General features: G+C 40.5%; 3 protein-coding genes across 4 annotated transcripts; 1 reads left to right on the plus strand and 2 right to left on the minus strand.

Annotated features, from left to right (window-relative positions):
- Positions 1-1,330: 1,330 nt before the first annotated feature.
- LOC106641758 (histone H1-like) lies at positions 1,331-1,789 on the minus strand. Its single transcript, XM_014356273.2, has one exon. It carries the CDS (start codon positions 1,787-1,789, stop codon positions 1,331-1,333), a length of 459 nt encoding a protein of 152 aa, XP_014211759.2.
- Positions 1,790-9,621: 7,832 nt separating this feature from the next.
- Positions 9,622-20,140, minus strand: Sply (Sphingosine-1-phosphate lyase). The gene is made up of 8 exons (XM_014356332.2): positions 19,736-20,140; positions 16,401-16,571; positions 15,170-15,385; positions 14,300-14,511; positions 13,023-13,259; positions 11,835-12,283; positions 10,660-10,927; positions 9,622-10,162 (listed from the first exon to the last, which is right to left on the minus strand). Exons 2-8 carry the CDS (start codon positions 16,552-16,554, stop codon positions 9,995-9,997), a joined length of 1,704 nt encoding a protein of 567 aa, XP_014211818.2. The 5' UTR covers positions 16,555-16,571; positions 19,736-20,140; the 3' UTR covers positions 9,622-9,994.
- Positions 20,141-22,926: 2,786 nt separating this feature from the next.
- On the plus strand, positions 22,927-27,216 carry LOC106641795 (CAAX prenyl protease 1 homolog). 2 transcript variants are annotated; one of them, XM_014356318.2, is made up of 7 exons: positions 22,927-23,278; positions 23,560-23,706; positions 23,844-24,098; positions 24,185-24,579; positions 24,663-24,810; positions 25,060-25,203; positions 26,059-27,216. In XM_014356318.2, exons 1-7 carry the CDS (start codon positions 23,114-23,116, stop codon positions 26,275-26,277), a joined length of 1,473 nt encoding a protein of 490 aa, XP_014211804.2. In that variant the 5' UTR covers positions 22,927-23,113; the 3' UTR covers positions 26,278-27,216. The 2 variants fall into 2 exon arrangements, with proteins under 2 accessions (XP_014211804.2, XP_089452116.1); XM_089595990.1 differs by having other exon boundaries at positions 24,185-24,554; positions 24,701-24,810.
- Positions 27,217-27,591: the final 375 nt, after the last annotated feature.

Consider the following 27,591-nt stretch of genomic DNA (forward strand, 5'->3'; position numbering starts at 1 on the left):
GTGTCTATGAAAATTTTCCCCTCCCCGCTCCATCAAACAAAAAAAAAAAAAAAAAAAAAAACAATTGTCCCTTTCGGGTATTGAGTATTCATCCCTTGGCAAAGAAGGCCTTTTCGACGCTTCATATAGCTGCACAACTCTTTTCTCAGCAGTTCCTTCGCCTCGAGCTATACCCCCTCGCTCTACACGGGCAATTTTTTTTTTAAAAGCCCTTTTCGCTTGTATGCAATGCACCGCTTTGCAGCAAGAGTACAGCTGCTAGTACAACGTTGGCTCGACGCTGGCCTCTTTTCTCCCCCTCGCTCCTTACGTTGTACTCGTTTCGCCATTCAAACCCTTATTTTTTTTCTCCTCCGCTATCAACGTCTGCGCTGCCTTTTTCCCCCCATAATACCTTTGCTCAACAATTTAATTACTTTTTTTTTAACAGTACGCCAACAACTCATGTTAAAGAGTATATACATGATATTGATTTATCTAATTTCGAAGCCACACCTTACCATTGTTTTGACCGCTTGCATATTATGGACTTTTGATTTTCGTGATTAGTAAAGCTTAGCTCAGCATCGAGGTCATTGATAGCCTCAATCGCTCCGAGCACGTCGAGTTCTTGCATGAGCAGTTGCTGCTCACCTGTTGAGCTTCATTTACTTAAAAACGTATCAATTAAATAATTAATCCATTATTTCGTAACTGTTACGTTGTATCGGGTAAATTACTATACGGTATTACAACTACGTACGGTTCTATAACTTAATAACAAATTTGTACCATCTGTCAAGAGAAGGAGCCCTCAACTAATACCCAACATTTAACTCAAATGTCAGCTGCTGCAGACGAGCGTCACGTCCTCGGGATACGTGCAATTGGCATTAACTTGACATATGTACATTATATTATTATACCTACGTACTAGCATGATTGGATCAACAGGAGTTTTGATGCTGGCGCTTCAAGAATAGATTAACGTTCACTAAATTTCGGATTGGATATTGCTGCAGGTTTTGAAAAATTTTTGAAACAAAATGAAATAAAAGCTTAAACTTACTAACGTTTTACTTACTCTCCATCGAATCACTTTTTAGCCTGGAATTGAAAAATAAACCGCAAGTTTTAACGCTGTTCTAATTTACAGGATTTTGTTGTTTGATGGAGCAGGGAGTAGATAATCCTTGAGGTACGGTTTTTCCAACAATGAAATAATCGAATATTAAAATGAATACCAAAGTGGTATTTTAATACACTTAAGTGAATTAGAGTTCTTAACGTTGAGAAACATATATGGCCCTGAAAAGGGCCGGTTGTTCGAATATGGGGAGCTCTGCTAAATTCAAGCTTTTTTAGGCTTGGCTGCGGTCGACTTTTTGGGCTTTGGAGTCTTGGGTTTAGCAGCTGGTGATTTGCTGGTCTTCTTTGCCTTCGGCGAAGTTGTAGCTGGCGCTTGACGCGTGGGCCTGGTGGTTTTGCTGCTAGATTTTCCACTCGGTTTGACTGTAAGCTTGAAGCGACCAGATGCACCAATACCTTTGGTCTGTATAAGGATGTTTTTCTCAACAGAAGTTTTCAAGTACTTCCTGATCAGCGGAGCCATTTTTTCGACATCAACGACGTAAGTGCCAGCGATGTACTTCTTGATAGCTTGGAGCGACGAGCCTTTCTTTTCGTTGAGGGCACCAATGGCTGCGTTAACCATCTCGCTGGTTGGTGGATGGGACGGCTTCACCACAGGTTTCTTGGCAGACACCATCTTCGAGGATTTCTTCACAGAAGCGGCAGACAATCTAGGCATTTTGGGCTAGAGAAGATATTATGACTTGCGTCCGTATAGAGAGTCACACGAAAACTGAATGTAGTTGAAATTTTTTTACCCGCTGAAATTTCGCATTTGTCGGCGTTGCTGTACAGGGAACCAATCGTAGTGCAGTTTTTTCGAGTGGTGGGAGAAGCCGGACTTTTGATGGTGGGGGAAGTTTGGTCCCCTGGATTTAGCCAATCGTAGCGCAGCTAATCCAATAGTGGGAATATTTTGACTCCAAGTGGTGGGGGAAGTTTTCCTGCATCGTTCCATAATTGTATCATAACATATCAACTCCAAAAGGCGTGATAGTGGTAAAAAAAAATGTAGTTAATTCTATTTATTTTAATGAATGATTACAAGAACAGAACCAACCAGCCTATTAAATTAAAGATAAGAAAAAGTTAGTCAATTTACAAATCTAAACACTAGTATTGGATGCAATTTATGGAACGAAATGTTAATGTAATCAGTTAGGCGATGCAAAATACATTTATACGTTTTATGAGCTTGATTGTTAGGTATAATTAAAAAAAACTTTTATTCTACTACATCGTTGCTTGTTTTGCGTGTTAATTGTTATTCCAAAACGTCCGAGAGATGGTTAATAGTAGAGAGCACTTCCTACATTTATCCTCTCTTGTGCATTAAGTATTATTGTTTCCCGTTTATCGTTTCGTTTTACGAGAACGAGCGATGCACCTACGCCATGACGTTCGTTTTAAGTAGGTATACAGTAATGCATCGCATGATTAGAACTTTCGCTTTCGGATCAATCGCATGTATGATTTTGCTTACATGGAATTGGCGATAAAAAAATGAATAAACTCTTACGATTGCGTTTTAATTGTAAAATACGAAATTGCCGATTAAAAAAGCATACAGGGTTCTGGCGTTTAGTTAATTACTCTCGTATTTTTGGAAGTTACCGTTTGGAAATGTCATGAGATTATTAATATAAAGAACATTGCTATCCTTTTTCCGCAAAATTTTCGGAATAAAATTGTAATTGCAAGAAGAAAAAAAAATCGATTCTTCAGTTTTCGTTTTCCACGACGATTTCAAAGTTGTTTGAATTGAACAGCTACGTTTATATCGAAGTGTCAGTTTGTTGAAAGAGACATGATTCAAAGTTCCGAAGTGAATTCAAAAAATTCGCACTTTTTTTTATTAAGTTTGTCTATCAGAGAAGTTTTCGCGAATCAAACAAACTTTTAAGCATTGATCGACGGTAATTGTTTTAAAACCCTTTTTTTTCACGAGTCTTGACATTTGAGGTGTACTTCATGGAAAAACAAATGCTTTTACGCATGACAGGCAATAAATTTGAGCTGTACATCAATTGTCCTTTGACACGTTGTATCCCTAACAAATTGAACAAAAAAATAAAAGGACGCGTCAAAACGACCATTTTTTTAATACAGTCACGGCAGTGTGTATCAGAAAGTAATAAATACAAAAATAGAGACGCCCGATACAACACTTTTTTTGTCCTCATTTTTTCCCCGGAAGCTCAATCCATACTCGCGTCAGTGGTGTATCAAATGAAAAAGCTCCGCGCATTTTTCCAGCACTTGAGGAAAAAAAAAGCCACCCACGTAGAAGCCCTTTCCTTTTCTCTTCCGTCCCCTGCAAGTTAAAAAAAAAGGGGGGAAAATATTTACGAGCATCGCATACCGACATCTACAACACAAGTTCACTCACGGCAGCAGCATTCGTAATAAGATCGCGGGGCAAAAAAAAAAAAAAAAAAAAAAAAAAAGTAAGAAGACGATCGGGGAAACGGATAAAAAAGGTCGAGGGTCATATAGGACGGAGACGTGCTCCGATAGATATTACGGACTGGATATACCTAGGAGCGTCATCAATTAAGTTACGGATTCACCTCCCGACGCGATCCTTCCCACACGCGGGCTGTACTTCCGCTCTGTATTACCTCATTACTCCACCCGTTATACGAACAATCGTGTATATACGTATACCTCCCTTTGCATCTTTCTTCTTTATCTTCCCCCATGTATTTGATTTCTTGTTTACATCCAAATTAGGGGCTGCATCAACTCTCTCCGACGCCAGTGAGTAGGACTTAATCTGACAATCAGCTGGTCCAAGACGGTATAAAGACACCACTCGATGATCGACTATTGCAGCTTCGTAACATGATGAGAGTATCCCCGGCAGTTTATTGAACCAACGTCATCGAAAATTCAACGATAACCATACGTAGTCGTAAGGGCAAAGGGGGTAGAAATCGATTAGGGCGAATTCGTTACTCGTTGCACTTGCTCTCGCGGAAGCAGTGCGGCTGTACTCGGACACGCGTATATATATGTATGCGAGGTAAGTGATATTACTGTAGTCGTACATAGAGGGGTCGAGACGGGGTTTAATTTCAATTCCAATTTCCAGTTACCCCCTTTTTTTTATTTCTCGAGCGCGCGCTCCTGGATTCTGGGTTAATGCTCGGCCGATGTTTGCTACATGGTTTTTCATACATGTGTACAAGGTACATTTTCCTATACATATACTTACGTAGATGCCAGAAGATAAAGTGCAACCGAAGGGGAATAGGCATATCTCTGGTACACTTGTCGGTGATTTTACGGTGGTTTCCCCACTTTTTTTTTTTTTTATTTCTGCCGTACACACGAGCAAATGCGCTATCTTTTTTTCTTTGACGGACCGGGTGCTCGTTAACATGGCACGTATTGGGATATCCTCGTATTAATTAGACGAATCTCACAGCCAGAGGATTGGTTAAAAATGTAGGTATGGTCTTTTGCTCCAATTATCTTTCCTCTTGTTTTCACATGTATTATACCGTGCGTACTTGTAAGAGCGTATTATTACTTCTTAATTGTTTCGGGTTGAAATACGTTTATATACTAGTAAATTCACTTGATCGTGATTAAAGATCGAATAAAGATGTTTCATCGATCGACTGCTTACTTATTTTTAGACAAGCCTATACGTTCTTGTAGTACGTGTACCCGTAGTGTGATGCGAAATCGATCACAATAAGGTTTTTTTTTTTTTTTTTTTTTTTTCAATCAAACTCATCTGCAAGCAGTCGGTATGTGATTTTTTTTTGTATACATCCAAGCTCTCTCCGTACTAAAAAATATTGCAATCACGAACGAAGTGCTTTTTAATAAAAAAAAAAAATAATAAAAAAAAAAAAAATCGAGCACCTCTCGAAAGGTACAACGACGACCATCGACATCGAGCGTACGATTGCGACGTCCATTTCCTCGTTCCAGCCAATCTACATCCACAAGCACACTACTAACGCGAGAATTTCCATTGTATTTCGGTAAATGCCGCAAAAGTGTGCTCTGATGGGACAAAAGCGAATACCATATACTACAAAAATCGCTAAGCACGCTCGAAAGCAAAAAAACATCAGTTGTACCATATAGCCGCGATTTTAACTTGAAAATATTGTACTGCTCGTTGATCGTTATTTATTTATTCATTCGCATGGATTATCCACACGAGCACCATATACAACCCAAAAAGAGATTGAAAACTCGATTATCCGTCCCGTGTTTTTGCAGCATAATGATACTTCCTCTCCCACTGCACACGATTGTTCGTCCTGTTTTTCCTCGTGCGTCAGTGCCAAACAACCGCGCGTCGATTAACCAGAAATGATACAGCAAAGCTCAGCAGAGTTCAACCCTCCTCCCCTCCCCTCGGTCGCGCATTAACCCACACACGCGTGTGGTCCCGTTATCCTGGCAAATCGTGAATCCGTGGTCAGGTATACGACCACAGGACGAGCTACAGGTGATGAGGCACGAATTTTTTGCTGCTTGACGCGTCGTACAAAATACGTATATTATTCGGATGCTGATTCTATTCTCAATGAATGTTATTTTCTTATAAAATTTCGTGCAAGTACGTGCGCCTGTAGAAACTACGCAATCCTCGTGGTGCGAGCGTGGAATATTGTATTTGAATTATTAACTACTAGCTCTTGTAAGGCTTTGTGATGGAAAAAAAAAAAACATTAAATTATATGCCAGCGTACCTACAGTGCTCAGAGTCGCCTATTGTAATTGAAAGTCGCTCGCGCGCGCAGATAAGTGTAAGTAGCGTCAATAGTGACAAAAGCCGTAGACGCTCGCATAATAATGAACATGTAAGAGGGGAGATCCTGCCGAAGGTATACATCGCTTGTAGAGCATATGTATATGAAATACATAGGATAAAACGTTTGAGCGAAAGAGGTGCAAGTTCAATGGTGTCGCAGCTTCGTAAGACTTGATCGCGCAGAGAATCCCCTATACGTACACATATTTGTTTTCCCTTTTCACTTTGAATGAAGCGATATCGTTCCGACCAGCGACTATACATCCACGCAACGAAAATTCCGATTTTCAGCTCTACGTCATTTCAGACCGAAGCGGCAGGAACAAGAGCAAGCATGCAAAAGCACCCGCGAGAGCTTTGGAGCACACCGAAGCAAAATGGCTTGGCAAAAGAAAGAGGGAGGAAAATAAGGGGCGCGCATCAGTCGGATGTCTCCCGAAACTGCAGGGGTGTGCAAGCTCCGCGCGACCCGGAGGGAGAGAGGAGTCCGGAAAGTACCACGCACACATACGTACCTACACCCCTCGTGTGTGTATATATGTACTGACTTGTGTGCGCGAGTAAGCGCGGGAGTTTCGGGGTTGCTCCCGTTTTTGATTATTCACGAGGCGCGCGCCCTTTCTTCCTTGGCTTGAATGACGACAGGAGTGTAGAACAGGGAAGAAAAAACACTACACCACTGGCCCACATACCTATCCTATACTCAGTAAATTTCTCTCTTCCTAACTTTTCTTTTTTTTTCTTTTTCCTTCAAGTTTACATGTCTGTTTTAGGGTTTAAATGTAGAGCGCTGTACTGTATCCCGTGTATCGCTCGTTGTGTATACCATTTCTTACTCTTTGTAGACTATGGCGTAATCAGCATTGAAGCCGATCGTTGATTTTCTTACGGTATACTATAACGAGGAGAAACAAAACCAAAAGGTCCGTGCAAATCTCGGACCGATCGAAAGTAAACGAGAGCCATCGTGCCTGGAGAGGGGCAAACAAGCCACTGTATACGCGGATGGGAAAACAAGCGATCCGTAACTTACAGGGTGTTTACCGAAAAATAGGAACCACACCTCGGGTGAATAAACGTCGGAAGGAACTTGTTAATCCTCAGGGATTGTGAAGGTGCAACGTGCGCGCGTGTTTACACATACCCCGTAAGACTCTACGGAAAAATAATTCAATTTTGCACAGTTTGAAAAAAAGTAATGAACATAAAGAACAAAGTGCTGGAAATGCCAGTCACCGACAGAATATCAAGGCGGTATCGTTTCAAGAGTCAGTTCCAGCTGTTTACCGCAAAACGATAACACACGCGCGCGGCGTGTTGCTGCCCATCCTCGTTGGAACGCCTCGAAAACACGCAAAACAGTGGAAATTCCTCCTCCTCCCCCCCCCCCGATGGCCCGCGTATATATATATATATATATATATATATATATATATATATATATGTTTAAGTCACAGTGCAACAATAAGCTCCCAAAGCAGCCCACCCTCGTTCTACATTCGTATACACACGGATTCTGCAAGCGCTAATTAAAGCCTCGGAGCGCGCGTTTCCCCGCGAGTCTATTGGGCTAATTAATTTGTTTCGAATCTCTGGCCAAACCAACCGTTTCCCCTATATTATCGGCCCGAAAAAAAATTGCAAGCAGTCCTCCCCCTTTCTTTCCCTCTGTACCTCGATAAGCGCTTTTTAGCCCCTCCCCCCCTCTCAAAGGAGTTTACTCGAGTGCACTATTAGTACAAACACCCATGTTCTTCGTAAGTATATATGCATATATTATTCACGCCCACGCATCCCTATGCCCCCACCTGCTTGCATGGCAATAAGCCCTGCGCTGAAAAAAAAAAAAAAAAAACGCACGTGTAAAAAATCTCATACTCACCTCGTCGTGCCCGTCAACGTCATTGTGCGAGGCACTTGCTTCCGAGCGAGTGAATCCCAGAGGTGTACCTATATATATGTCGAGGTGGGGCCGAGCGATGGGTAAACCGGTGGGCGGAGAGAGAAGGTAAGGAATAACGGGCCTGTATTCCGGGCTCGGATATGATGCAGTCGCTCGGAATGTCCGAGAATCCCTATAGGCACGCGGTCGGGGCTCTCTCTTCCTCGCGATCCCGCTGACGTATAGTGGTTTCGCTCCACGTATACATATACAGTCATATATGTATACCCGAGCTCACTTTCGACCTGACCTCCTCGACGCCTCTCGGCTTCGTATACTCTACGTTGTGTCGGTATAGCGCACAATGTATACTTATATATATATACTATACACGTAAGGCAAAGTCGCAGGAAATACACGCGGGGGAGATATGGACTATGGCTGTTACACTCCCTGGGCGCTCAAGAAATTTCGATCAAACTTATCGATGGTGGTGTATCTCTTTTATCTTTTTCTTCTCCAACAGTCCAGTTCGGTCGTTGGATGCGAGTGATCGCCATCTAATGTCGATATATTTACACGGCGAAATAAAACTTCGTAGAAGCATCATCCAGCACTGCCGTGTTTTGTATCTCCATCGGCTCTCCGATTGAAATCTTCTTGTTCCCCATTTTGCACAAAGGATCCCCCGTGTCCGCAAGCATCTAATTTTTCTTCTCGACTCGTCGCGAGCTTGAACCTCCACTTTGGCCGACGAGAGGTGAGAGAGCCAAGCGATTGTACGCCCATACTGGCTGAATGTATAATGCACGCGGGAGTGAGCTTGGTGGTCGAGGGTTCTGCAAGCTAATTGTTATTCTCGTCGCTCGCGATTTTCCCTCGTCGGGTATGCACGAGGCTATCGGCCCATACGTTACATGTACGGGCCACTCTCGTTCTTTTCGTTTCCGTGCCGCTAGGAAGCAATCTGGCCGAGGCTTCCTGCTACGTCGTCCTTTCTCTCCTTACCGTCAAAGTTACGCAACTATAGATCATAGCTGGTGAAAAAGTGTTGGGCGTTAAACGTTGGATTGCGTGTGCAGGTGCAGGAAGCTCTGTCTTGTCATCTTGGCAAGCTTTTTTTCTTTTTCTTTTCCTTTGATTGTTATTACGCGTCGAAAGTAAGGGCAGACGCTTGTCTTATCGGCGACCGATAGATGTACTTTGACTCTCTCTCTCTCTTTGTGTCTCTTCATTCGCGACGCGAAGGTAAACTTTGCCGGCGTGAATCGTGGAGATGTCGGAGAGTCGAAGACGAGTATTCTGCGGGAAATGGTACATACATCGACCCAACTGTTTCCCCAAGTTCGGTAACGAGTGGGTGCTATCATCGACTTCCCTTGTCTCCTTGCACCTACCCCCACACTTTGGGAATGATATGTTTGGGACGTTGCAGATTAAGGGTTTTTTTTTTCTTGTTTCCCAATTTGGTATAGTATGACGTGGTGAGAGTTTAGCGTCTCCAATTTGGTAGTCATGATTGCAAAGCTTATCCGATAAAATTTTTACACATTTTTGTTTGCACAGAAGAAAAATAACATCTTGAGCATATAGGTGTGATGCGGTGGAATTCAGGAACAATAACAATACTTAAAGTTCTCTAGATTTCTTTTTTTATTAGCTACATGTATTAAAAGACTTGTATGTAAGAAAAAAGTGTGCTCGACACGCGATACGCAATACAAAAATATGTTTTGTCGGTGCGTCGCACCATTGGATTCCGTCACAGCTTACAAGTACAGGTATAAATAAAGTTTATTGCACAGTATTGTAGAAAGGCCGAGGCTCCTCTCTTAGAGGAGACAAGAAAAAAAAAAAAAAGGAAAGTACACCAGTCCGCGAAAAGTAAAGTTAACCGTTAATATAAAAGCTTCGAGGAATAAAAAAAAACTCTTTCGTTAAAAATAATTAAAAATTTGCTCTTCTTGTCAGAGTTTCTCCTTCAATTGATAAACAAGGAAGAAAGCGTTACAACAGGGGCTAACGAGATGCAGGCGTTAAACCCCTTAACGATCCCCGCTTTGAACTCCCGACTTGAAGGCGGCCATTAGCCCGAGTGGCACCAACGCTCAGCACAATTGGAGGGCGGGACGCCCTCCTCGATCAAGCACGTATAAATCCCTGGACTGCACGGCTGAATCGTTGTTGTTTTAACGGCTGACGGCGCCATCGGAGACTCCACTTTACAGCCCGTCCGCGGCAGCTGATGCCACGCTGGCCGTCTCGGTACTTTGTTTCTCCTTCGGTTGCTTATCGCGGGGCGTGTAGTACAGCGAGTCCAGGAAGCACTTGGTTATATCCTCGACGACGCTACGGTCCGCCACGCCCTGGCTCATGCCGTACACGGCGTACTGAAACAATGCACGGGTGCGAGGTCACTTTAAACTTTCGATTATTTTATTTTACATTTGTATCTACATTCACGGGAAAAGGGTCCACTCCACGGGTGATGATGATTAAACAGAATAAAGGGGCAGGTGGTTGCAGGAACCCAAGTATCCATCGAACGAACGGACGCGATTATTTCCAGTGGAGCGAAAAGCCATCCCCCGATACCCGTACACGGGGGAGAATCGACAGCGCGTCTTTCGTGGATTCGCGAAAAACCGCAGACCGGAAATTCGATTCGGAGATACGAGACGAGCTTCCACGTAACGCAATAAAAATCGAGGGACGCTCTGTCTTGCCGCGTATATGCGTATGTATACATAGGTAGTGGGTAACCGGTGGCTCGAGAAAACTCGCGCTACTTTTTTTAGCTTCTCCCGTTTGCCAACAGTGAAAATGAGATCGAGTACATGAAGGTACGTAACGACGAAACAGCCGTTGCGAAGATTCTGATACGTACCATGCCGTGGATGGGCTCGGGTGGTATCTCGAGCAAAGTGAGTACCTCCTCCCGTACGTCCTTGACGAAGGTGTCGGCGATGCCCGGTTGAGTGTGGGCGAGGGTCACGCACATGTGCACGGCGTTCGGGAACTGCAGCGAGTTAAGGTTCCAGCCACGTTTGTTGAGCTGCTGCGACAGCGTGTATATGTGAAAGTGCCGCGAGCTAAACGCCACTACCGAGGTCGCCGGCTTGCCCAGCACGTAGATACCCTCGATTTCACGCAATCTGTTGGATGGAGAGTCATCTTGTTTTTTTTTTTTTTTTCATTATCGATGATATATTAAATTTTCTTTTTAATATTGTTTCGTTTTGTATACACATGTTTGCGGTAGAAACAGCTGTAACGAGAGAATAAGCGAGAAAAAAAAGAAATTCACCCTCGACAAGGACCGGAATCTACTGCATTATAAAATTATCTACACATTGGCATTCCTCAGCTAGGCGAGCTATATTGGATTTTTTTTTCCATTTACTTCTTTATTTACGACGAGGTTGATATTACAACATCGAAACTGACAGTGTACACCCAAGTGAGGTATTTTGCATGGATGAATGTATATGTATATATATATTCGGGAGGGCAAACTTCTGTTGTTTCGGTTATTGGATTTCCGGGGCGGAACAGTGACGGCACAGACAGTGAACTATTAGAATAGGAAAAGGGAGACGTATGGGTGTATGGTCGTGCCGTGCGCTTGGCAGTGCGAAACGACAAAGTGGTTTAGCAGGCAAAACTTTTTTTTTTTTCTTTAAAATTCGACGCGAGTTTTTGCCCTGTAAAACCCATATACTTGTCCGTCGCTCTCGGTTTTGTGTACAGTAATATCAAAAAGTGAGCTCAAAATGCGTACAATAAGCTTATATAAGCGGTACGCTGGCATGTATCTTTACATCGTTTTTCGTCTCGATTCCAATTTTCAAAGCTTCAGCATCGATAAGAAATGTTGTTTTTTTTATGGTCAAAGAGGATTTTCGCTTGCAAACGAAACTTCGGGGTAGATCCAAACGCGCGCAATAAAACGTAATCCGATGGGGATAAGTTTGCCATTGTAACGTTATTGCTCTCGGATGGATTTGAAAAGAGAGAGAGAGAAAAAAATGATCCATCCTCGTGGGGTATAAAAATACTCACTCTTTCTCGATGAAGCGCGTGGTATCGATGACCTTCCTCGTGGCCTCGACGTAGCCCCGTTCGCCGTATGACATGAGGGTGGCCCAGCAAGTGGCGATGCTGCTACCGGCCCTGGACCCATTGACCGTGGGCGAGCCGTAAATGCCACCCGGCCAGTCCGGGGAAATGACAAACTGGTGGTGCCTGAGCTCCTTGCTCCTGTAAAGGACGACCGAGGAGCCCTTGGGCGCGTAGCCGTACTTGTGCGTGTCGGCGCTTATGCTCGTCACGCCGGGGAGCTTGAAGTCAAAGTCCGGCAGCTGGAAGCCGGCCTTGCGCATGAAGCACACGAGGAAACCGCCCAGGCACGCGTCCACGTGGACGGGCACCTTGTGGAGTAAGCCCAGACGCGAGATCGACCCTATGTCGTCCATCGTGCCGTAGGGGAAGTTGGGCGCTGAACCTACCAGCTGCATTGCATCGTTTTCATTGGAACCATGTTTATATCTTTTATGGGTTGTTTATTTATTTATTTTATTTATTTTTTTTTTTCGTAACTGGTGACAAACTTTTTAAAAGCTCTGTAACGTACACATTATATTGCTAAGGTATATGAGATAAAAGAGCTTCTCAATAAATTTTAAGCTATAAAAAAAAAAAAATTGAAATGCGTAGTCATGAAAAGAAAAAAAAATCGATAGGAAATAAATGGCTTTGTCAACATCAGGTGTAGGTGTAGCGAAATCGGAATAAAAGTTACTGCTGGCGCTGGTATCAGTAGGTGAGGAGATAATGAACATTGTGCCCCCATACCAGCTGTGTATACACTCGTCGAGTCGTGATGGAAATGAAAGTCGCGCAATAGATCTTGTAACAGTCCCGTAACGCGTCCATTGTATATTTATAAGCACTTCACGTATACATATATATCTTTGATCAGTGGTTGATTCTTTGTTGGGCGTTAGCGCGTAGACGCGATGACTTGTACAGGTGCACTTTTGTAATTTACCCGAACTCGACGAGCAAAATCTACAAAACCGATAATTCGACTGTACACACCGTTTTTTTTGTAAAAGTAAGGCTTTTTATCGCAAGAGGAACCGATTTCAATACTCGTAGAAGTCGATTTCCACGATAATCCGATCTAAAATGTCATTGTAGGTAAAAAAAAAAAAAAAAAAAAAGCAAGTATTTGGTATAAAAGCTCACCATAATGGTATTCCTGCCGATGGCCTTTCTCATGGCGTTGAGGTCGACGGTGTAGGTCTCGGGATGCACGGACACGGTGCGGACCCTTATCTTGAAGTACTGGGCCGCCTTGTCGAAGGCCGCGTGGGCCGTGACCGGCATGACGATCTCCGGCCTTCTGATGCCCTTGGCCTCGCGCGCGTAGTCCCGACACGCTTTCACGGCCATTAAAATCGACTCCGTGCCGCCCGACGTCATCTGGGAAAGGTTTTTGAAAAAATCACGACAATTGGAAAGAAAAGTTTTTGATGCCACACCATCCCATAGAATCGAAATGGGATGCGTTGTACGTCCCGAGGGCTGGTTATCGGTTTGAAAGAAGTGAGTCGACAGAAGCGAGCTTTAACTCGAGCTTTGGGCGAAAACATAAATTAGGTCAAAAGTTACGAGCGATTTGAGTTTTGGCCGAAAACGCGATAGTTTCATCTATATACCATTTGCTGCAGAGTTAAATTTTCGTTTAATATTAACTTCCCAACAAGTTTCGCACGCATGTAACTCTTGATCGAATTAAACATTTTTTTACCACGTCAGAGTTGAAAATTGGAGCTCGTTTTAACCAATTTTGCAACGCAAAAATATTTACCTCCCTCCATTTGTCCATAAATTTCGACAACTCATGTATTTGTCTGAAATTGCTTTTGTTCTTCCTCTGAAAAATGTCTCTTACCATTTCTTTTTTTCTTGTACCTAACGAGCAATTACATTGGCGTCCGAAAACAACGCGTGTATTTTCTAGTCTCGGGTCGACGACACTTATATACGTTGTTTTTCGAGACGCGAATTAAACGGTGGCGGTCGTCTCCAGGGCCCCAGACTCTCTATTGCACTTTTTTGTTCCCTCCCTAACCGGCTTTTTTTCTCTTTTCCATGCGCGTTAAACTCCTCGTTGCTACCCCTTTCTTCCCCTCCCACCCGATCCATTTCATTTCACTCGAAGACGCTCCGTCGCGGATAATATTTCTGTTTGCACGCACGAGAACAGCATAAGGGGGAAGATTCTACTTTTGTAAGTCGGCTGTGGCGGGGAGCAGTAAAGTGCCCCAACAATGCCTCCCACCCTCGTAAAGACGGAAATTTTATTCCACCACGAAAATCCCCTTGCGGTGCCGAGTAGGAAAGGGTCCTCCTATTCCTGGCGGTAAATTCTCTTCGAGCGCACTGTTGCAAGTGGGAGTCAAAGCTCGGAGCAAACACGAGCCAAAGAAATAAAAGGAGACCACGAGAAGCAGACTTACCGTGCCGCAGCAGTCGTCGTCGCCGTTGAAGAGCTTGCAGGCGATCCGGACGACCTCGGCCTCGAGCTTGCACACGCCGGGGAAGACGTCCGCGTGCAGGGGGTTCGTGACCGAGGTGAGCCTAAACACCTCCGCCATGACGTCGTCCTGCTTCGGGTCCAAGCTCTTGTACACGCAGCCGGATACCCGGCCGGTCTTCCAGTTGTAGTCGCCTGAAGGGAATATTCGGTAGCGCTCGATTGCTTTTTTTTTTTTTTTTTTCATACCGAGCCGCGCTTATCTGCGCAAAGAAAAGCGCCCGCAGCCCGCGAAGGATGAGCGATTATTCATCATCGACCCTTTGAATATTTCATCGAGCTTGATGTGTGTGTACAGGAATAATTAAAAAAAGAAAAAAAAGGAGACGTCTTTCGTTTCGCGGTGAGGTGGAAAAAAAGGAGGGTTTGATTGAATTTGCATTATTAGCAGCCTCGTCGAGCGTGTATATACATACTTTGTACTGTATAGAGACTCGGTGCGGCTGAAATATTTGCATAAGCGGACTAAGCACGCCCGCGCTGCTCATTATAGGGGCTCGGCCTCCTTTTGCGCTGCTTATACAGTGTATACATCTCATATATCTTTAGCTTCGCCCCACATCTTATTAATGAAAGTAGGATTTTTTTTTCTCTCCTATACGAAAAATCAATCGTGCTGGGTCAATCAATTATTTTCGCGAAAAATTTAAAAAGCTACATGTCCAACACACAGGTACGTTATAAAGACATTGTGTAAAACGCATGTGGAGCAAAGACCGAGAAAGAAGGAGATACGTTATTAACAAGGTGGATGCTACCTGCAGAGATGAGGAAAAAACAAAAGAAAACTCACTGGAATGAACGCAGCGTTCGATGAGCGCGAGGATGTCCTCGTGAGCCATGCCCTCGGCCGGTAGGCTAGTCACGTGAGGCATGCCCTCGGTCATTTTCTTCATTTGGTTCTCGAAGCCTTCGTCCAGCCTCCTCGTCTCGTGTTCGATTTTCCGGCGCACCGCCGGCACCAGCCGAGCTATGCGCATCGCCGTTTTCTTCACCCGCGAGGGTATACCTGCGCCCACCACCCCAATTCATTGAATATCTCTGTATCGTTACATTTTTTCTTTTTTCTTTTTTTTTTTCTTTTCCGAAATGAAAGTCCTATATTTTTTCTTTCTTTTCCGTTTTATAAAAAAAAAAAATAAAAAAAAATAAAAAAAAATATGTTGGTAATTACGAGTTTCAGGAAACAGGTATTCGAGGAAGGGGTGGCTGAATTCTGGGTCGCCGGGAGCATACACCAAAGTCAATATAGACACAGGGTAAGTACTCTCGTGTCACGTATACCTCAGGCCGACTGTACAACGTGTACGCACAGACAGAAAGTAATTACTGTCTTTCACGTTTAACGAGAATATAATTTTCTTCTCCAGAGGCTGTGGATGGATCATATTTCGACTGCGGACGAAACGAAACCTCGACCCGCTGTTGTTGGGCTGTGAGATTAATTTGTTTCGGGCCTGGAGAAATGGTTTGTGCCAATTTTCACTCTCGAACGGTAATGAGCAAAGGAGGAGAGGAGGAGGAGGAGGAGGAGGAACGTGTCCGGGGCGCAACCACGCGTGCAGCATCCGTCGGCCAACTATTTGCCTCAATTAAACTTGAAGAATTTCTTCCTCCCTCCTTTAGTCTAAACGTCCTTCGGCTGAAAGGAATGGCGTGTTTGCACTTAAATTTCACGGAGCAGCTCGCGCGGTCGGATTATTAAAGTATAAGTCGATGGATGTCGATTGAAATTGTACGAGGGCGAAATTGAGCGTCTTGGGAATTTTTGCAATTTCATCGCGTAGAAGATCATTGTTGGTAGTACTGGTTCGGGAGCAAAAAATAAAGTATCGGACGCCGAGAGTACCGATAAGCCGATGTTTCTGTGAAATGAAAATAACGAACGTGCTCACGGTTTTCCAGAGTTGCGAAACAAAAAAAATCATGGTTCCACTGCTCGAGTGAAAAAAATACATTGTTACGGTGCATTGGCGAAACGTCACCGTTCGCACGTTATTGGTCAGAGTGGAGTTCAAAGTTACCCTCTTCGTCGTCGAAGATAAAATTATAGAGCCAAACGGTCGCCAGGACGGTGGCCGACGTCGTCGCGACGATTTGCCACGGCTCCTTTCCTCTGAACGCCTCGTTAATGACACCCTTGGCCGAAGACCCGATGGAACTCACGGCGTCCGCCATACTGCGATCTTACGATCCTGTAAAAGACAATTTTTTTTTTTCATTCACACAAAAAATCTCTTTGAAAAAACTCGCACGCCCTTGAATACACATAGATTATACGCGTGGATGGCTTGATGAATCGTTACATTAGCTTGGGGGACAAAAAGTTGGGCAAGCAACCGCTAAAGCTTGTAAGGGACGTTTTTATCGCGCCGTCCCCATCAGGATTACTTATTGTAACTTGCAAGGCTGACTATTTGTGTTGTTGAGGGGGAAAAAAAGCACATCACACACGTACATACGAGTCGTAAAAAAAAGTAAGTCAATGTCTTTGTATCATCCCGAGAAAGAGACAAAATGCAATTCGATCTTCACTCGTGGTGTAAGTAAAAGAAAAACTAACTTTTTTTTTTTTTTCTTCTTCTTAAATAAAGTTGCGAGTGACTGCGGACAGTAGCCCTGGGGAAAAATATTCGGCAGAATCGCTTCTATCGCGCACGAAAGACCCACCGAAACCACTGACCACTTCTATTACTTATCTTTTACGGCTCGATCTCGCGCACATAACGTTTCAATTCCCGAGTGTGGCGGCTATATGTACTGTACGCAGTACAGAAAAGATTTCGAGATTCGTGATCTTTTTTCTTTCTTTTTTGCTCTTGTTTTTATACTACAAGGAAAGATCTTGTTTTTTTTTTTTTTCTTTGCTCAATTTTAGGGTAGACGTCGAAGACGACAGAAACACTGTGTATCTACACAGAAGAAGAAGAAGAGAATGATTAGATCAAATCTTTGAGAACATGTGCACTGTACATGTAGGTATACACACTTACCCGCAAGCAGTGCATGGATGATGAATCTTAATAAATTAATAACGAAACGATCGACTTGGTTGTTTTCATCATCAATCAAACGTTTGTTTCATAGTCGTCGATCAAGTAGGGAAACGTTTCAATGATCTCGTGTTCTTCCGCTAGAGCACCGGGGTATATTGTACCCTTTTCTTCGTCGACATTGAACTTATGCTTTGGTGCGTTAAAAGATGGAGGAAGTAATCAATTTTTTCGCTGGTATTTTTATAGTTGTGTAACAAAACAATATCAACTCAGGACTTAATTTCGTATAATTTTAACGAGTCACTCTACACGCCAACTTGATTTTTTCGAGTGCAGTTATACAAATAATTACAATGTATGTAGGAGAAGAAGAGGACTCGTCGCAATACGAACATCAATCAAGTGTCTGTATTCGAAAACATTTGAAATGGTTCAATAAAAACCTCGTCGAAACCGATTGCGGCTTTTATACGTGCCTATTTAAATACGCACACATTTTTTTTCTCCACACGCCACGCGTTTGTTGGCTCAGTCGAGAAGAATAACAAACACGATTTCGTCTCATAACACGCTTCTTTTATCTCTTTTTCGGCGTCGCAACTCGGTCGCACATACTCTATAGATACCAATTAATATGTGGCTTCGCATTCATATCCTCTCGATAACTTTACGTTTCGTGTATAATGGTTTTCGAGGAATACGAATTTTTCATTCGAAAAAAATGCGATCGGCGGTGAAATCGTTTCATGTTTGTTTTGTCTGTTCGGAAAGATGATCCGTTGTGCTATTATAGGAATGTGGGTGTTGTACTTTTCCAATATATGTACGCGTAACTAATTATACTAAAAATTGTATCTGTCGTATGGTTCAGAAAAAAGAAAAATGTGTTGTCTGTAATATCGTAAACGTATGATGAAGAAAATTTTTAGCGAAATATAACGCATACAAAAACTATGTTGCGAATGATTTCTCGAAGAATATTCCACGTGTCAGAATAGAAATTGCCTTTACGGAAATGTAATTGCACAATTGCATTAATAAGCAAGAAGATATGCAATGCTAGAGTAATGAGCAGACAAATAATGAGCAGTTTTTAATTGTATCAGTGGTTACTGTCAAGCATTAATTAAATTATTTATATGAGGTTGATTTACACATTTTTTGATCATTAAAGTGTGTCAAATATCTGATTATCTCTTGTGATTATTTGCGCAAAGTTCCCTTAATTATTGTTTCGAGATACTTGTCATGCTTATATATCTCATTACTGTTTTATTTTCATTGGCTGAAGGTACATGATTGAGTTCCAAACAACTGAAATATTACGAGCTATATTATTATAGTGAAAATTAATAGTTGTACAGACAAGACAAGCAATGTGCTATATAGAAAAGTAAAAGAAAAGAACGTCTTTTTCTTTTTAGGTCACCTTGTAAAAAATGTTGATGGTCTATGATAGCACCTGCATTAACAGTCATCTAAATAAAAAATGTGTTATAAATCATCAATTTTTTATTTGAAAAATTAAAAGACGGTATAATAATGAGTTTTGAAGAAACAACTCAATCACACAAATAATTCCATTATTTTTTTTTTTCAATTTTAGAATGCATACCTTACATATACCTATAGATATTAAATAATTGCCTTTAACGAAAGCCGGTGCCTAACCTAAGCTAAGTATAAAAGCTATACGCTCTACACTCATTCACTGTCATTGATATTGGAGATATACTATGTCACAGCAACAAGTGATTCACAGAAAAAGGATGAAAAAAGGGAGTCATTTTACCTTGACAGTATTTCTTTGTCACGATATAAGTATACTGACCTCTTTGATTTAAAAAATGAATGCCCTTGGTACTACAAAAATGCAAAAGTTATATTTAAATTTCAAAACACAAGACTAAAATGCACCCAAAACCATATTTTTGTTGAACGGTCCAGCCACTGGCGTGTGCAACAACAAATTAACACCACATACAGTTAAATTATATTATCAATCATTTTGATCGGTATCACTTTAAAATCGGTTGCTGAATTCTCACGCCTCGCATCATAACAACCACGGACATCATACATCCTTATAGGTGTTTATAGGATTTCTTATCAAGAACATAATTCGAGGTGACATACCGAAACGATAAGTATTAAGTACTCAATGACGGCTCTGATAAAAAACAAGATGTTATTGCTCATGAGTTTTAGCTTTGACGTAGAAACACGAACATAAATATACGATCAATGAATCGACAAAAAAAATCGACATGGCATCTACAGCCATTGTACAATACGCGGAGGGAAAATATACCTACTTACACCTATAGAGCTTTTCATTGAACAAAGGAACTAAGTAAACTCACCTTACGATTAAATAAATAAAAAGTTTCCTTTCCCGTCACTATCATCAACGGCAACTATAGTGTCGGATAAATACCTATGTATGCACTATCAGAACAATTGAATGCCCAAGTGCCAACTAGACTACGAGAAGATAAACGGTGCTCCCACGCACTCTGCAACGTACTTATATTTACACGCAATAATTTAAAATAACAATTTAAACGTCGACGAAAATCTGATGACTACTTTACTTGTACAACGAAAATAATTGATTAAACGATTTACGAGCGTGGGCATAACACAAGCACTAGCTGGCTCACATACAACGGCAAAGTATAACCGACTCCAATGTCTTGCTCTTGTCACCTTCCTTTCCTGTCTTAAAAAATTAACTATTTATCACAGATACACTTTATATGTTTATGGCACACTTATCTCAAAGCAGGACATATTAGTTATTTATTTTATCATCTTGCTCGAACGCGAGGGACAGAACAGGGGTGTTTTCCGCAATCATCACCAGCAGGTAATTTAATGTTGCGCTCTACGCTACCATCAGGTCGGTAAGTCAACTACCTTGAATCAACTGGCGCTCTGTTCCGTAATCTGGCCGCAGTTAAAATAGCAGATAACAGTCAACAGCGATGAAATCTTCACTTTTTTCTCGACTTTCACGTCGTCTGCTGTTTTAACTTGCATTGCAGATTACGGAATATATTTGTTGACTTACTGACCTGACGGTATAACGTATAGAGCGCAAATTTAAATTACTTGCTGGTGACGACGATTGCGGAAAACACCCCAAGCGGCGTTACCACCACGACCTACGTAACTTTACAGCCTCTGATTTTATCATTCTGGTAAAGAGAGCACGGTGTAACTGGTGTAAGATGTACGTGAAGTTGTGTGTAGTAATTAAAGAAATTACTACTATAAGTAATGCCATATGGTCGATTTTATTAAACCATATGAATATCTCTATTTTTAGAGGTCGACTTTTGAGTAAAAAATAGATTGTAAACTTGCCGCAAACAGCAAAAACCACGTCAACTTTTTATTATCTATCTGTAAAATTAGTTGCGGCTGGTTTATAATTATCAAAGTGACTTTGCTGTAAATAGCAATAGTTATTTGGATCAGCGCCATCTAGCGGTATTTATTTTTTGGCCAAAAGTGGCTCCTAAAATTCTCAATCAGAGCATTCACGATTAGAGCCTTTTAGTCAATTACAAACCAGCCGCAACTCATCATGAAGCTATAAAATAAAAAAATAACAATACATGTGTTTTGGGCGGCAAGTTAACAATCTATTTTTTACCAAAAAATCGACCTCCTATGTGTTTGTACTTTTGAAGATAAATTTTCAAGCATAAGATAGATATTTAACTTGCCGCCTAAAACACATATCTCGTTATTTTTTTATTTTATAGATTCTTCACGAGTTGCGGCTGGTTTATAATTGATTAAATGGCTCTAATCCTGAATGCTCTGATTGAGAATTTTAGGAGCCACTTTTGGCCAAAAAATAAAGACCGCTAGATGGCGCTGATCCAAAATAATTATTGCTACTTACAGTAAAGTCACTTTGTAAGTTATAAACCAGCCGCAACTAATCTTGTTAATAGATACCAGATAGTTGACATTTTTTGTGCTACTTGCGGCAAGTTTACAATATGTCTTTTACCTGTAAATGGACCCTGAAAAGTATAAATATTCCACTTATCTGATACAGCTCATAAAATCTACCATATTTACAAAATTAAAATACTTTAGACCTTTTATCATTAACTCGCGGAAGCACAGCCCTTTAACTTTCTAGTTTAAATAAACAGCTAACTTATATAATACGTACATACCAAGATTTGTGTTACAGAAATCTTGAACAATGATTAAATAGATACGTAAAGTAATAAGTCCAAAAGAGACAACTAAAGAAAAAAAGTTTAAAAAAGAAGTTCAGTTACACAGGAAGAGTCTCCTAAAAATGGAGCATTGGATCTCACTTAATTTAAATTACTTTACAATTTATCTTTTACCTTAAAATCGACCTCCAAAACTATCAATATTCTACTTATCTTATATGGCTCATAAAATCGACAACATTTACAAAATTACAATACTCTTGACCTTTTACCATTAACTAATGAAAGAACAGCCCTTTAACTTTATAGTTCCAATAAACAGTTAACTTATATAATATGTACATAACAAAATTTGTGTTACAGAAATCGTAAATCACGATCAAATATACACGTAAATTAATCAGTCAAAAAGAGACAACTGAAGAAAAAAGGTCTTAAAAAGAAGCAGCCACACGAAGAGTCTCTTAGGAATGGAGCATCGGATCTCACTAATTGAAAAATACATTTATTACAGAGATGTAAATTTTAAGTGTTATAAGTAAACAAAGAACCCAACCTTCTCTGATCAAGTGAGATCCAATGCTCCATTCTTATATGAGACTTTTCGTGTGACTGTGCTTCTTTTTCAGGCCTTTTTTCTTCGGTTGTCTCTTTTGGACTGATTAATTTGTGCTTACATGAGTTAATGGTAAAAGGTCAAGAGTATTGTAATTTTGTAAATATTGTCGATTTTATGAGCCATATAAGATATGTAGAATATTAATGTAGAAACTTGCCGCAAGTAGCATAAAAAATGTCAACTATTTATCGTTCATTTATAAGATTATTTGCGGCTGGTTTATAACTAACAAAGTGACTTTACTGTAAGTAGCAATAATTATTTTGGATCAGCGCCATCTAGCGGTCTTTATTTTTTGGCCAAAAGTGGCTCCTAAAATTCTCAATCAGAGCATTCAGGATTAGAGCCATTTAGTCAATTATAAACCAGCCGCAACTCATGAAGAATCTATAAAATAAAAAAATAACGAGATATGTGTTTTAGGCGGCAAGTTAAATATCTATCTTATGCTTGAAAATTTATCTTCAAAAGTACAAACACATAGGAGGTCAATTTTTTGGTAGAAAATAGATTGTTAACTTGCCGCCTAAAACACATGTATTGTTATTTTTTCATTTTATAGCTTCATGATGAGTTGCGGCTGGTTTGTAATTGACTAAAAGGCTCTAATCCTGAATGCTCTGATTGAGAATTTTAGGAGCCACTTTTGGCCAAAAAATAAAGACCGCTAGATGGCGCTGATCTACTTTGCGTATTTTTCATTTACTGTTACCGCATTTGTACATAACAGATAGCAGCAGGGTGTACAGTATATATAGGTACAGGACACTCGTGAAATCATTATCCTGATGTATAATAAATGAGGCACAATGTTGACTTAACCAAGGAAACGAAGTGTATACCGGAATAATAGTTTTTATAGTGAATTGTAAAGTATTCGATTACGTTGTAATCGAAAGATAACTAAAATTGGAGTCATGGGGCAACCTGAACTAGAGAAAATTAGTAAGGTCACGGGCGAGCATCCCACTGGCAACGAGAATATGGATATCTCCGACTTTTTCCGGCAACATATCCTAGCCGAAATCGTCATCCTGACGTGGATTTTTTTCTTGTGGGAATTCTATCTCTCCTACCGACAGGTATTAATTGCGTAACTACTTTACACGTGGCTTGTTAAAACTGTGTAATTTCTACTTTTTTGCGATACCAAAATGCAAATTTGCAAAATCTTATGAAAGTAAGGTTAGGTTTTCAGATATTCCCTAATCTTTACCTTTCATTAAAAGAAAACAAAATAAAGATAGAATGAAATGTACTTAGTCTCCATAAATCAAAGCTCTACAAACTAGTAAATGTCAGTTTATATAAATAATTATAATGAGAAAACTTGTAAAGCTTTTGTTGAATATTTAATTTTCAGCGAAGGTTGATGAAAAGGTTGGTCCAAAGGCCCAGCATTTTAGATAATTTGATATCAGATGAAGAGTATCAAAAATCACGGACATATGGACTGGACAAGAACACATTTGGGATCATTGAAGATCTGTACTCCAACATTATTTATACGGTGAATTTTTCTTTGATCTTATTTCTACTAGGTTATTTTTGAACAGCGTATTGACGCATTGGAAATAAAAAAAATATCAAAGTAAAAATAACAGAACATAAAGTTGACTATCAAAACAAATTCCTTTGTTTGAACAGATTTTCAAGATAAGCTGGGGTGTTTATATATGCTGGAACTATGGTGCTGATTTAATTGAATTAATTGGTCTGAATCGAAACAGCGAAATTTATGTAACAGCTGGCTATCTAGTCATTACAACAATTTTTTCGACTGTAGTTGGCCTACCTTGTACTATTTACAACACCTTTGTATTGGAACAAAAACATGAATTTAATCAACAAACGCCACTGTTTTTTATTAGGGACCAAATCACCAAATTCCTTGTGGGACTTGTAAGGCCTATTTAAACTTTAATAACAGAAATGATAGTTCAACATTTTGTGAATGAAAGCAATGTATTTTAATTTTATTTTTATAGGTAATCACTGTGCCATTAACGTGTGGTATTGTTTGGATTGTTAAAAATGGCGGTGATTTCTTTTACATCTACGTATGGCTTTTCTGCGTTGTTATGTCACTTGTTCTTATGATGATCTATCCCGAATTTATTGCTCCTTTGTTCGACAAATACACACCACTGCCCGAGGGTAATCTAAAAGTTGAAATTGAAAAGTTGGCTGCAAGTCTTGGATTTCCTTTGTACAAGCTCTACATTGTCGAAGGCTCACGACGATCGACTCACAGCAACGCTTACCTCTATGGTTTTTATAAAAACAAGAGAATTGTACTATTTGATACTCTTGTTGCCGAGTACCAAAGAAAGAAGCTAGAAGAAGAGGAGAAAGCGGAGAACGAAAAAGCTAATAATGAAAAGTAAGATTTTTCTAAACTCTAGTTAAAACGACTCATGTGCTAAGATTAAAAATAGTTTAACACATATCATTGTATCTTTGTAGCCCTAGTGAGGATATCAAAAAAGACACAAAAGTGATCAAAGAAAAAAAAATCAAAGGTTGTGAAACTGACGAGATCATTGCTATTCTGGGACATGAACTCGGACATTGGCATTACAGTCACGCTATCATAGGGTTCATCTTTGCTCAGGTAAAATTATCTTGACTAACTTGATCCGTCACTTTATTCCTAATGAGTTTTTACAGCGACAAGTGATAAAAAATTGGAGCAATGTAATTTTCAATATTTTGTTTTTTTGAACGCCTCTGCATTTTTTAAAGTTGTTTTTATCTATGAAAGCCTCAATCGTTTTTTGCATAGCTCTTCTTCATAAGCTTATTTTAATCGTTTTTTAATCCATTAAAGTGTAATTTAAAAAGTTACCTTTTTTGTTTTCAGATTGCTCTATTTGTCAACTTTATATTATTCAGCTTCCTTATGGATTACACACCGCTTTACGAGGCTTTTGGCTTTACTAACAGCAAACCAGTTATCGTGGGACTCACAGTGGTTGTAACATATGTTCTTGCTCCATTGAACTCGGTAAGTCATTTGCATAATAAGCATTATCTTTTTTTTTTTTATTTATGAAAACTGCAATTTCCCGTTCCACAAGATTAGATAGGAAATACGATATGAATATCTAATCAGTGACATTAGAAAGGAAAACTTGTACACTGAGATACTTCATTTTCAGTTTAATACCAAAAACATTTTTCTTTCACTCTTTAACTTATAAGTGATAGAAAACCTTCTTTAATTAATTATAAATACACGCAAAATAATTTTCAAAAAATACCGTCCTTAGCTGATTTGACTATTGATATCTATAAGCTTTCATTTAAATCAACACTAAAGAGAGAAAGAGAGAGAAGAATTCGAGTGGGAGTGGTTGGTGAAACGCGCGAGTGGGCAGTTCTGCATTGCAAGAAGTGGCAAAAAATACGATGTCTAGTATTACGATAATTATTGTCCTGAAAAATATTGAGAGGTTTGCTGTCCAGTAAAAAAAAACATGTTTTTCAAAGTTTCAATTATTTTAACTTCACGTTCATTTCAATTTTTATTGTGCAACATAGGTATCCATAAATGCTCAACATTAAAGAACATGAAAAATAACGAAAAATAAGTTTTTTCAAGGGAAACAATAAGTATGTCATTATGTCAGGTATAAAACCTCGATATTTTCATACATGGTTACTTTAATAATAAATTCAAAGTTTATTCGAGGCCAGAGAAAATCTAGTCTCAATTTTTATCCTTTTGTTTATAATTAAAAATAAAGACAATAGCTATATCTCTGATCAATCGATAAAGAAATTGATTTGCTGTTAAGCCCAAATTTTTTATGAGGAAACAAAAATCTAAAACAAAAATGGTAAACGCGTTTGGTTATAGCTGCTGGGCTGGCTAATGACGATGGTGTCACGGAGGAACGAGTTCCAGGCCGACGCGTTCGCCCGGCGCCTCGGCTACACGGACGCCCTCGGACGCGCCCTCGTCAAGCTCTTCAAGGACAATTCGAGCTATCCCCTCTACGACTGGCTCTACAGCAATTGGCACAACAGCCATCCGCCTCTGCTCGAGAGACTCGATGCCCTCAAGAAGGACGACTAAATGCGAAAGAGGAGATGACGATGACGAGGAGGAGGAGGAGGAGGAGAAAAAAAGTGGAACACGAGCTCTCGCACCGAGAAAGCGTAAGCTGCGCTCGTGCGACTCCCACGCGACGCGTTTGGCTTTTTTTCGTTAAAGGCCTGTCATCTCTGTGTATATAACGTGTTTATGTAAGAGTGAGGGTGTGCGTGTATACATGTATCTCCGCGTGGAGTACTAGAGGAGGAGGAGGAGGAGGCGAACGAAAACATGTGAATGGATGCGCGTGGAGGTATAATACTTATGAGCCAAGGAAACTTTCGCGGCTCCGCGTGGGTGTGCATGCTTGTATTTGGATTTTAAAGGTTTTTCATTTTTATTGAAACACGTCTAAATTGTGCATCCGTGTAAGTATGTGTTCCACGTCGTACGTTCGACGTTATATCATATTGAGGCTTTTCTCTTAGCGTATACCTGCGAATCGTAGTGTATGCATGCGACTCTCCTAGGATTTTTGTTTTTAAGTTAAGCGATGTAACATCGTTTCATTGACGTTGCAACGACTTTCATGAGTTAAAAATAGTTTCTGGTATTTTCAAACGGGCTATTTATCAGAAATTTTGGCATTTATTTTTTTTTCTAATGTTTTTATGAAACTACCTTGTTTTGTTTGAGCGATTTCTAATGAATCAATAAACAGTGCTCGAAAAGAAATGTAACACAGACTTAGGTTCTGTGGGTAAAGTCATTGGACTTGTAGACTTCATAATGAAGGATCCAACGAACGAAGGTAAATCTATGCTTTTACACAAAGAATCGTTCGCTCGCAGCTTTTTCGCGCACTACACAAGCGTATCACGTACTCAACTCTAACTTTAGTTCCAGCAATTACCAACAATCAATGTATTTGTAACGAAAAAACAATCGTCTCTTACGATTAAAATTTCTTGATATCCAAAATTTCCCTCGTGTAAGTTTGTCTTGGATCTCCACTTTCCCCGCTATATGGTGTAGTCACGAATTCGGGGAAAACGATGCATCAGCCTGTCTCTTGCAGCAGCATGAGCGATAACGAAATAATTTTCCTGTCCAAACATTTGCTCGCTGGCGCGCGCGAGTGCTTAGAAATATATACACCGCTCGCGCGCGACAAAAAGACATCAAAGATATCCGACGAACGTATACGCACGTCCTCTCCCTCTTCTCCGATTCTCTGCTCCTTTTTTTACCCTTCGTCGTACACGCGGGTATAGGTATACGGACATGTGCAAACAATAAAAAGTACTGCTTAATTTTGTCTCTCGCTTGTGTGCCCGTACTCATGTACCGCATAGT

The sequence above is a fragment of the Copidosoma floridanum genome, unplaced genomic scaffold (assembly GCF_036245765.1).
Source record: "Copidosoma floridanum isolate Cflo_tuat_1 unplaced genomic scaffold, Cflo_Japanese_pri ptg000029l, whole genome shotgun sequence".
Lineage (NCBI taxonomy): Eukaryota > Metazoa > Arthropoda > Insecta > Hymenoptera > Encyrtidae > Copidosoma > Copidosoma floridanum.